Genomic DNA, 11,590 nt, shown 5'->3' with positions numbered 1-11,590 from the left:
GACTTATGAATTTCCTTGCTTCACCATCAAACCAGGGTTTCAGCAATCATACTTGATTGCCCCCAACAGCTTATTCACAATTCTTCTAACACCTTGGCAAGAATATTTCAAGAAATGCAACACTGCAGCCCTAGGCACACTATAATTCTTGCATCACAGTCAACTATATTTCAAAGCATTAAAGAAAATTATATTATATATTACTAAAATAATATTATAGATTATGCAATTTAAAATTATAAAGTTTAAATATAATTTTAAATTACCTAATTTAAAAAGTTTCAGATTATATAATTAAACATATATTATGAATAATTGGACCGTACTATGAAATTTTTCAAAAATATAGTAAAAAATATATATTATAAGTTAATTAAATAATATTATACAAAAGGTTATTTTTTTTATATTATGGATCTTATAGAATAAATTACTGTACCTTGTAATTGGTGGTCTGTATGGGCCGGAGTGCTTTTAGGGCCGTCTCCACATTTGTCAATCAAAAGTCATGATCTATGAGGACTATAAATGATTCATTATTAGCAAAGCCGTAAAATTTGAGAATTGTTCTCCAAGGACACCGATTTAGGGATTAAACAAGTACATGGATTAACCTCTGATATTTTTTAGCTGCAAGCTCCAGTGTCACTTAGAAAATCCATCTCTGGAACAAAAGAAACTCAGAAAGATCTGAACAGCATAGGCAGCTAGATCGTAACAAAACCAAACAAAAATTAAAAAAAATCAAAGACAAGCTTTGAAAATGGCTCAGGAGTCACTCTCAGAAACCCCAGATATCTCGCCCCCTTCATCTACAGCACAGTCTCAGTCAGATCCATCCCTTTCAAGTAACGGATCTTTTAGCCGGCTCAACGCTCAGGCACCAGAATTTGTGCCAACTCGAGCCACCCCACGGACCGATTTGCAGCAACCCAGGCTTGTTGTTTCACCTCCTCCTCCAGCTTCTAGTATGGTACACGTTTATTCACTGCCCCATATACCGATTCAAGGCCATGTCGTTCCCGTCCAGAATCATCATCATAATCTTGGCCATCAGCATCATGTTCCAGTTCACTACCGGTCTCATCATCACCCGCATCAGTATTATGTTAGTTCTGATCCTACCGTGCAGCAGTCTCAAGTTGATCCAGATCGTATTTCTTCTTCGAAAAGCAAGCTCTCTGACGAAGCCAGTCAGAAAATTTTGAATCAGGTAAACTTCAGTGGCCTTATGCGTATGCCAATTTCTCTGCAGAATAACCTGATTCCAAACTGAATTGATGATTCACTGTTTCAGTCTTTCCTTTGTTAACTCTCACGTATTGCTTCTTTTTTACCATTTTTCATCCTGGTGTATATCATTATCAGTCAAATATTTTAGGTAGCCAATCATGTATACTTATTTGTTTTTATACACTGTGTTCTATTCTTGTCCACAGATCAAGTTACGAAATGTTTGGATGGAGCTATTTTCAGGGGATGAGTATAGTTTTTTATTCCTAAATTAGGAGAACTATATAATTTTCAACAATAATGAGGATTTTAGATGTAAAGGGAAAAGAGATTAAGGTTTTTATTTTTTAACTAAGAGATAAAATATGATTTGACCATAATTTTCCTCCCTTCCCTTTTCACCCACAACCTTTTGTCCCCAACTTATCCTCAGTTATCCAACTGAAAGATGACTAAGAATGGATTAAATTGATCCTCAGCTGCACTAATCCCCCATATTATATTTATTTGGCCTTTGTTATCCTTGTAGTCATGGTTATCAAAATCATGAGCCAACTTGTAAATTTTTCACGTTCCCACGTCCTCAGACTTGCACTAGAATTGTGTTTTGTAGATTCTTATGAACTCGAGCAAACTCATGTAAAATTGTGAGTTTAGAGGTGATTCAACAAGCTCAATCAGACATTAGAAAAAAAACCTAAAACCACAATGGATTTGTTAGTTTATAGGTCACACGATTTTTGCAAAATGCTCTTAGAGAACAATTTCATAGTTTACTGGTTCACTCGCAAGTTTTTGTCTGTTTTGGGTGTTAATGTTGTGTTCTCCTATCTTACCAACATATATCTCTTGTTGTCTTCTCAGCTCCACTCATCTTCATTTTGTGTCTTTGATTCTCCTCGACACTTTGCCATCTCTCTCTCTGGTCCAGTCCAGTTTCAGATATAGGGCTAACAACACAAGTTAAAAAGTAGAGGGTTGAGTCATATTAGGGTTTTAACTTTTATGTTTTTACTCTTTTCTTGCTATGGTGGATTATTGGGCCTCCATTTAAGTCCAACAACAATTTTTTATCTAAAGCATAATATGCCATATAATAAACTAGAATAATGATAAAAGGATAATAATATTAGAAAAATATAAAAATACTTACAAATATATATAATGAGCCTTGCTTGTAGTGCAGATAAAGGTAGTCAAAATCGAGATCTTACTCATGATCGAAAACAAAAATATGGATTGTAAATTGTGAGACAGGAATGGTACGATCCTACATTATTTATGAAATTCATATATGCACACACAAAATCATTGTATCTCACTCAACTCATAATTGAACTTCAATTCAACATGACAAACAAAAAGCAATATAATAAACGTATGAAACAGATCATTAGGCATAAACACCACATCCTAGTTACATAGGAGTAACTCCTTCCTAGTTACAAAACAGTAAACCATAATCTCCATCCTAATTCCAAATAGGAATTTTATCCTAGTTACAAGATAATAATCCATTTAAAACAAATAATCTTGTAAGATAAAGTCATAATCTTTATAGACCTCCGTCTCCATCATTTCATTTCCATCTCCTTCATCTCTTAAATAAATAATGTTTGAATCATGTTGGTGTAGAGTTTCATCCTCTCCAACTTGGACTAGAACCAAGTTTTCATCCAAATCCAAGTTCCAAACCTAATGCTTCATTATGCTCATGCTCATCTTCTGTAATCTACTAGTCATCAAATTAACAATCATCAATATTAATTTGAACGGGTTTTCTTGTTTGCTCCTTCTCTGCTAATTTTGAATTCGCCATAACCAAGGCAATATCATTCATTGTGCTTTGCTTTAGCCAATTTCTTATCTTTGTGTAGACCTAAACAAATGCAAAGACAAATATGATAAGCAAGTAGTAGACTAGTAATTTTATTCTAGAGATATATTTTCATCAATATTAACTTACTATCTCAAAGGAACTCCTATTATCCACATATTTGGAGGAGCTACATGTCAAGCTCAATACATGAATGACAATTTTTGGAAATCTATATGCTCTTCCTTTTGTGAAATGATATAATAGAGAAATTAAAGATAAAGGTTGTATTTTTTTTACCTTTTCGAATTGTCTCATGAATTGGTATCTTCTCATAATCCTCTAGCATTAGGTCAACACAATGTGCAACACAAGGTGTCCAAAATAGTCTTTTCCCCTTTGCCATCAACATTTGACCAACAACTTTGTGATATTCTGCATCATCTATCACAACTTGAATAACATTGTCTTCCCCCACCTTTTCAACAATGATATCCATCATCTCAACTTTTTGCAGTAGTTTTGGACCTCAAAAACATAGAATGTGGTTAGTCAATTCATGCATGATCCAAAGAGAACAACATTTATAGGTTGTGGATAAAATCCTTCTATATTTGAAGGCAAGTTCAGGAAGGGGATTGTTGTTCAAGAAGGATGGAAATAAATATGGAGATGTATACTAATGCAAACTATGTTGGGTTTGTTACTGATAGGGGGTCCACCTCTTAATATTGCATGTTATTAGGTGGAAACTTGGTGACTTGGAGAAGTAAGAAACAAAATGAAGTTCACGGTAAGGGACTATGACTTTTTTTATGTGATAAAAAATCCGTTATTGGTTTTGCTCCCAGCCCATTTCAACATGATAGGACTAAGCACTTAAAATAGAATCACACTACATCGTTGGATAATGACCTTATGATTGCTTCTTACATCCCATTAAGAATTCAGCTAGCAGATTTGTATACAAAGTGTCTTCCTAGAAAATGGTTTCATGATCTTACATGCAAACTGGGAATGGTCGATATCCATTCACTAGCCTGAGGGGAGTGTTGAGTTTCTAGAAGATATTATCTATTTATAGAGTTATGAGGAAATATTGTCAATTATTGTAATTATTACAATTAAGATATTGTCAGGATACAAAGAGTCATTGTTGATTGTTGTAATTATTTCTAGGGTGGTAGAGTGCCTACAAATACCCTCTTGTACTGGTCTACTATTAAGAATTTGAATCAGATTTTCTCATTTTTTTTAAGTTGATATATTTCTTTATATTGTGTTTTTTCTTTTTTTTTTTATCATAACTTGACTAGGGTTTTGGTTGAGATTTTTATATAATAATTTGTAGGTGGAGTATTATTTCAGTGATTTAAACTTAGCTACTACTGATCATTTGATGAGGTTCATCAACAAAGATCCAGAAGGTTTTGGTAAGAAAATATTTTTCAGTTTCCTTATTTTCTTACTGCATAACTGAATTGCTATGGACTCAAACAGTTAATTCTACTTCCTGCTTGATGTTTCTCCTTTCTTTCTCCCTAGGGAATAGGGTAATGATTGTTCAAAGAATATCATATTGACCAATATAATTGATTTATTGATTCTTGTTTCTGTAAGATAGTAGATGGTTTTAGATTTGTTATATTCTTAGTTTTGTATTATTTCTAATGCTTTTCTAAAACTATTTAGTGCCTATATCTGTTGTTGCATCTTTCAAAAAGATTAAGGCCCTCATAACCAGTCACTCCCTACTTGCGACTGTTTTGAGGAACTCATCAAAGCTCGTAAGTTTGTTGCCTTTCTTGCTTCATGAGCTAATGTTACTCTTCAACTTATATTTCTTTCTGTTTGGATATCTATTCATAATTTTATTCTTGTTGCTTTCAAATATACATCAATGCTGAATTCTCCAGGTGGTTAGTGAAGATGGAAAGAAAATCAAACGCCAGTATCCCCTGACTGAGTCTGATATAGAAGAGCTACAAGTAATTCTTGCTATAATCCTGTGACTGACTTTTAAGTTGTGCAAGACCGTTTATTAATGCTGCATTTGGTTTTCTTTAAACAAGCAATATCATTTGATGGGTTCTCTCACGATCCATGCATGTCATATGTTCTTGTCAAAATATTTTATTCAAATGTATTGTAAATGATGTTTGGTTTTATATCTTCTCTTTTTCTCTCACTCTAGCAATTTCATTTTCTGGTAGTCTCGCATTGTTGTAGCTGAAAACCTACCTGAGGATCATTGTCATCAGAATCTTATGAAGGTTTTCTCAGCAGTTGGAAGGTACTATTGTGGCTTCCATGGAATGAGGCTTGTGGTGCATTTTTTTAAGGCTTAACTTTGAATTTTAGTTATCATAAATTTTTATGCGGGCATGTCGCAGTGTGAAGACTATCCGTACCTGTCCACCTCAAACCTCCAATAGTGGGGCTTCTTCGGCTTCAAGATTAGGAAAAGTTGATGGTTTGCCCTTATCTAACAAGGTATACATTCATATATTCATGAATTCATGTACTATAGGTTCCATCAGGGTCATTATCCCCTGTTTTTGTTTTACATGAAATTTTTAACCTGTGGATTACACTTTTTCCAACCTACACATGAATTTAACTTCTAGTGATGAAATTGACCTTTCAATCTCCTTATGATGGTTTCCAAGTTTTTATAGAAGTTGTTTGAGGCCCTCCACACACAGAACAAAGCTATGTAAATATGTCTATTAGTTTTTGTTTCAGTCATTTAGAGGAAATTTAATTGCTTCCTATATAAGTTAGGTAGTTACTACCATGACTTGCTATTCATCTGGGGCCTGTTACTTGTGTTCAATTTGGTCACATGAGTTGGGCTGCACATCAATAAATAGATTTCAGGACTTTTTTTCTATTCTGACCTTGCAATGGACATATTTGTTTTTGTTCTTGTTAGTATTTCAAGTTTTCAATGATTTATAACTTATGTCAACTGGTAATCTTATGATGAGTTATAGGCATGCCCACCACCATTTTTGGTTGTTCGTTACTTTAATGTTGGGCATGAACTTATGCTGGTGAAACATGCTATTATATGATTCTCTCTCTTCTCTTTTAGAGTATTAATGAAAAGAATGTATTTTATATGGATCTAATACAACTTTTTGTGCCAGTTGCATGCGTTTGTTGAATATGAATCTGTTGAGCTGGCTGAGAGAGCAGTAAGTACCAGTACTTTTCTGAGTTGGCAGGGTATTATCTGAGGTTGCTTCTTATCTACCTCCCATTAGTGACAGATTGTAAACCATTCACAGGTTGCTGAGCTGAATGATGAGGGAAACTGGAGGAGTGGCCTCCGGGTTCGCCTAATGCTTAGACGCATGGTATACATTAAAATATTCCATTCCTCCATTTCGTGTATCCAAGTATCCCTCAATTATGGTTTGTATATACAATCAAGACGAGTGTTGGGAACAGTCTTAACACAATCTCATTGGATAAAATTTATTGATAATTACAATTCAAGGGAAAGATTTATTAAATAAGATGTGGGACCCACACATTTTTACTATTTTCAATAAATTTCAACCAATGATATCGAGTATATCCAAAAGAGTGTGTTAATAGTTCTAATGTCTTCATAACAGTTCTAATCAAATGTAGATTTGAAGAGTTTTTCTTTGGCATTTACAATTAGGGTCTTGCTAACCAGTGCTCTGATATGAACGATTGCGTGTATAAGCGTCTAGGTCCTCTCGTAAGAGATTTCGAAGAACGATTAGGCTTTGGACAAAGGGAACCTTTAGGTGGCTTCCGATTATACCAAGAACAATAACAATGATAGAGAATTGAGAAAAGTAAACAAACTGCATATATTATTCATATATCAAATAATAGTTCAATACTCTATTTATAGAGTACTAAATATCATAAAATCCCAATAAAATCTTAATAAAATCTTAATAAATTAAATAAATGATAAAATCCTAATAAAATAAATAAATGATAAAATCCTAACTAATTAAATCTTAACAACCCAATAATAATATTAATCAAATCCCAAAACTTTAGCATATAACAATGCCCTCCCCTCAACAACATTCTTGCCCTCAAGAATGGAACAATGGTACTTCGTCTTCAAATGAAATTATCCTTCTTAAGCATATCAGGTGTAGCAATGACGTCATACCCACGAACAAATCTTCTATAATATCCAGCTAAGCCCAAAAACCTTCTTAATTTTTTTAAGGTTTGTGGTAGAGCCCAGCTTACCATGACATTCAAATGGGCAATCGTATCAATTATGCACCCATATTTTTTATCCATTTGGGTATCTAAGAAATTATGAGTGCTGCCACTATCAATGAGAATATGTAAAGGTCGTTTTTGTTGATATCCAACTATTCTCATAGTTCTGAACCCAACCACTATGGTTAATGCGTTGACTGTGATTTGTGGCTCCTTCCTTTGCCATAATTCAGTCACATCACTGGGAGGACTATCATATGAGTCATCTTCCTCCATCTCCACATTGATTGAAGCAGACGACAATATAGGGACTGGTGTTGGATCCAAGACTCCCCTGTGGAATTTGGCCATCAAATTGCTTGAATTATTTCCTTCATACGTCCTGGCCAAGGTAAACGCATGTTGTAGAGACTGAGGTCGGAACATGCTTACCATCATCTGGATTTCTTTCTTTAATCCACCAAGGAAGCACCTTAGAATATGATCATCAGATAACTTCAATCTTGTAATGATTGAATTGAACTCTTCATGATAGGCATCAACTGAAGTCTTTTGTCGTATACGCAACAACTCAACCATGGGATCATCGTCAATTGCACCAAACCCCATGTTGTCATTGGAGAGGCCATGGGGCCCTTCTTCTTGAAATTGAGTAAGTAATTCCTGCATGGTGTCTTTCATAGAAAGAGTCAAGGTTTCCTTCAACGTATTCGCGAGTTCCCGAAACTTATTATCCATCCTTTGGGAGATTCGATCTTCCATCTCCTTAGCAGCTTGAGCGAAGCGTGTTGAATCTGCCATTGAAAATACTGGAAGGTCCTAGCTGATACCAATTGATATGAACGATTGCGTGTAGAAGCGTCTAGGTCCTCTCGTAAGAGATTTCGAAGAACGATTAGGCTTTGGACAAAGGGAACCTTTAGGTGGCTTCCGATTATACCAAGAACAAGAACAATGATAGAGAATTGAGAAAAGGAAACAAACTGCATATATTATTCATATATCAAATAATAGTTCAATACTCTATTTATAGAGTACTAAATATCATAAAATCCCAATAAAATCCTAATAAAATCCTAATAAAATCTTAATAAAATCTTAATAAATTAAATAAATGATAAAATCCTAATAAAATCCTAATAAAATAAATAAATGATAAAATCCTAACTAATTAAATCTTAACAACCCAATAATAATATTAATCAAATCCCAAAACTTTAGCATATAACATGCTCTCAAGACAATAGTTAAAGAAATAAAAGGAGAAAGTTGTTATTGAAAATTGTTAACATCTACATCTTTAATTTTGGATTAGTATTGAGTAATTAGAATCAAGATTAGATTATTATGATTTGGTCCAAGTTTGTTGTTATTTTGGATCAAAATCAAATATCTCTTATTTGACCTATAATGTTATTGAAGGACAAAAGTCTGATTTCATCTAATGATATTCAATAGAACTATATCTGTCTGATTTGAGTTGCTCCCTTTTTAATTTACTTTCCATTTTGTACATATTATGTAATTATATAATTAGGAAACGCTATCTATGTATGTATCTCTGTTATTTTTTAATAATGATGAAAATCTCCCTATAGGGTTTTTCTGTAGCAAGCCCTAAAATTAGAGCTTCAGCTCTGGTTCCTATGGTAGCTCATTATGGAGAGACCGATTATGAGATGTGGAAATTCCTCCACATCTTCCACTAATTCTGCGACACTGAAACCACATCATCCCTTATTGCATCTAATCTCTGGCCATGGGTACCAGCTCAAACTTTCAATCCAAGAGCTTAATGACAAAAAAACTGTGTTGAATGGGCTCAATCTGTGAAACTAGTCCTCAATGGCAAAGAAAAACTAGGCTATCTTATAGGAGACACCCTTCAACCAGAAAAAAAACAAACCCATCTCACCCAAGATGGAAGTTAGAAAATTCATTAATCATCTCATGGTTGATTAAAATGAATGACCCTTCCATTGTGAAGTCATACTTATTCCTCCCAACTGCAAAAGATGTGTGGGAGGTAGTCAACAATTTCTATTCTAGACTAGAAAAGTCTTCTCTGATTTATGAACTAAAGACTTTGCTATGGAAGTCCAAACAAGGATGTCATAACCTTTTACAATCTCATGGTTACTTTTCTTTGGAAACCAAAATCAAGAAGTGAGAAGAGAATGATGGAGTTTATGTGTTTCAAACGAGTGTCAACTAAGATTTGGATGAAGTTTGTGGTAGGTTTCTAGGTAGAAAACCCCTACTGTCATTGTGAAAAGAGTTCTTTGAAGTTAGGAGGGAAGAATATAAAAGGAAGATCATACTACTAAACTTTGAAGGTAAATGCAAGAGGTTGAAAGTTCAGCCTTGATTGTAAGCTGACAGGAACCAGGAGGTTGGTTGGTCCGAAGGAAAAACAGTAGTGAAATTGTGTCAATTCAACTCTTAGTCTAATGCCATGGCATTATAGGCTAGGTCACCCAAATCTTTTGTATTTGAAGCATTTATTTTTTTGAAGAACAAATAGATTAGGTAGGTGGTGAATTTTGTGAATTAAATGTATTATGTTATTGCTATTTTATTTCCAGTCTAAACCATCCCAAGGTCGAGGAAAGAAGGGACTTGATGTTGAAGTTGGTTGTGACGAGGATTATACTTCTGTGCCTGAGCCACATGCAAGTGAGAAACAATTAGAAGATGCTTCCTTCCCTGATACTCAGTTCCATGAACATGTGGTAAGTGTTTCTGCATATTTTTATTAACAGATTGTTGATGGTAGATAATAGTTTTGTTGCATTAGAGCAATTAATTACTAGAATCGTGTCTCCATCAAGTTAACTGGAATGTTTGAATTCCAACAATATCAAGCTTATCAAATATAACATGGTGTTTTAGAGTATGACAACTTGGGTACAGTACCAGCGATACTTTTGAAGCTACCCTTCAATTGAAATTGAAATTTAACTTGTATTGCACACAATAAAGGTTGCCACCAAAGGCCATCTTAAATGTTTGTGGTGTGGTACCTGACTTTTGTGTGGAAGTGTATGAAATTTATGGTATCTTATGCACTTTGTTATCCCTTCTTAACTACATAAGAAAATTATACCGGTTTTAACATGCCTTGTGAATGCCTGCATGCTTGGAAACCATTACCCCCTAAGTTTCAGAACCCTTCCAACATGTTTGAGCCCTTGAAAAGAAATTATGCTTTGGTTGATTGTGGTAACATGCCTTTGTTGATTTACAGATACGCTGAAAATAATGGTCTTTTATTGCAGTTCACAGCATATGTGTGCCTGTTCAGTTGTCATACGAAAAATTATAACTGGTAGTTTGAGGGCAAAGTAGCAACTGGTATTAACTTTTCTATGATTTAGGCCATAATTCTTTTAAATTAAACAGGGAGAAGAGCATGGTTATGAAAAAGAGACGGGGCAAAGAAAAGGTCGTAGCCGGGGCCGGGGCAAGGGACGTGGCCGAGTGCATTGTCATCAGAATAATCGTGTGGGAACACCCCCTTCAAATAATACAATTTTCACGGATCAAGTAATTGCCAAGCAACCCCCAGGGCCACGAATGCCGGATGGTACAAGAGGATTTTCAATGGGTAGGGGGAAGCCGGTAGCTGTTAATATAGCGTAATTTGTTTGATCAATGCTGATACAAGTTTGTAGTTGTGCTTATAGCGAGTATGTGTTGATGCTGTAACAGTGTGATTGTGACAGTACTAGTTTGGTTGGGTTAATCTGAAACAGTCTTCTTTCTTAACGCGATGTTTGTCTGTTAGATACTATGTGAACCGCCTAGGAAGTACAAAAGAAATTTAAGGATAGGCCAAAGGATGTGCAGACATAGGATATAAAGCTCGTTTGATTGTGTCGAAAATAAAATATCTTGAAAACATATGATAAATGATTGCAGTTATTTAAAAGATGAAATTATACCCTTCATTTCGAGACAAAGTAAATCTTGTAATCATAATGATGTTTTCTTTCAAAAGCATGTTCAGTTGCAATTATAATAGTTTTTAGAATTTCTCATCGTAGCATTTTCGATGACATTTTACACTATATTATATATACTTATAATATATATTTATATATATCATTTGAACTATTTCTTTCTAAATCCAAAATTTTGTTTGTTTTTTATTTAATTTCAAAAAATATTTATAGTTGAAGAAAAAACGAGTGAAAGGAAAATAGAAATTAATAAGTATTTTAAATTTATATGAAAATTTAATGCGGAATTTAAATCATTTAACTTGTTCAAAAATCAATAAAATATCACTATTCAATGTCTAAAAGCATTAAT

At 34.1% G+C, this 11,590-nt stretch overlaps 1 protein-coding gene across 1 annotated transcript; it reads left to right on the top strand.

The window, feature by feature from the left end:
- The first annotated feature begins 541 nt into the window (after positions 1-541).
- On the top strand, positions 542-11,044 carry LOC137820425 (la-related protein 6B). The gene is made up of 10 exons (XM_068624512.1): positions 542-1,213; positions 4,401-4,482; positions 4,742-4,836; positions 4,966-5,037; positions 5,263-5,342; positions 5,443-5,542; positions 6,202-6,249; positions 6,343-6,411; positions 9,862-10,008; positions 10,679-11,044. Exons 1-10 carry the CDS (start codon positions 764-766, stop codon positions 10,916-10,918), a joined length of 1,383 nt encoding a protein of 460 aa, XP_068480613.1. The 5' UTR covers positions 542-763; the 3' UTR covers positions 10,919-11,044.
- The last annotated feature ends 546 nt before the right edge of the window (positions 11,045-11,590 follow it).

The sequence above is a fragment of the Phaseolus vulgaris genome, chromosome 9 (assembly GCF_000499845.2).
Source record: "Phaseolus vulgaris cultivar G19833 chromosome 9, P. vulgaris v2.0, whole genome shotgun sequence".
NCBI lineage: Eukaryota > Viridiplantae > Streptophyta > Magnoliopsida > Fabales > Fabaceae > Phaseolus > Phaseolus vulgaris.
The sequence above is the reverse complement of the archived record's forward strand: the minus strand, read 5'-3'. Positions and strand labels throughout refer to the sequence as shown.

Excerpts from the sequence above, each read along its gene's own strand:
- LOC137820425 (XM_068624512.1), top strand. The coding sequence starts at position 764 with ATGGCTCAGGAGTCACTCTCAGAAACCCCAGATATCTCGCCCCCTTCA. Across the intron at positions 5,343-5,442 it reads GTTTTCTCAGCAGTTGGAAG|TGTGAAGACTATCCGTACCT; the intron begins GTACTATTGTGG and ends GGCATGTCGCAG. Across the intron at positions 6,250-6,342 it reads TTGAGCTGGCTGAGAGAGCA|GTTGCTGAGCTGAATGATGA; the intron begins GTAAGTACCAGT and ends AACCATTCACAG.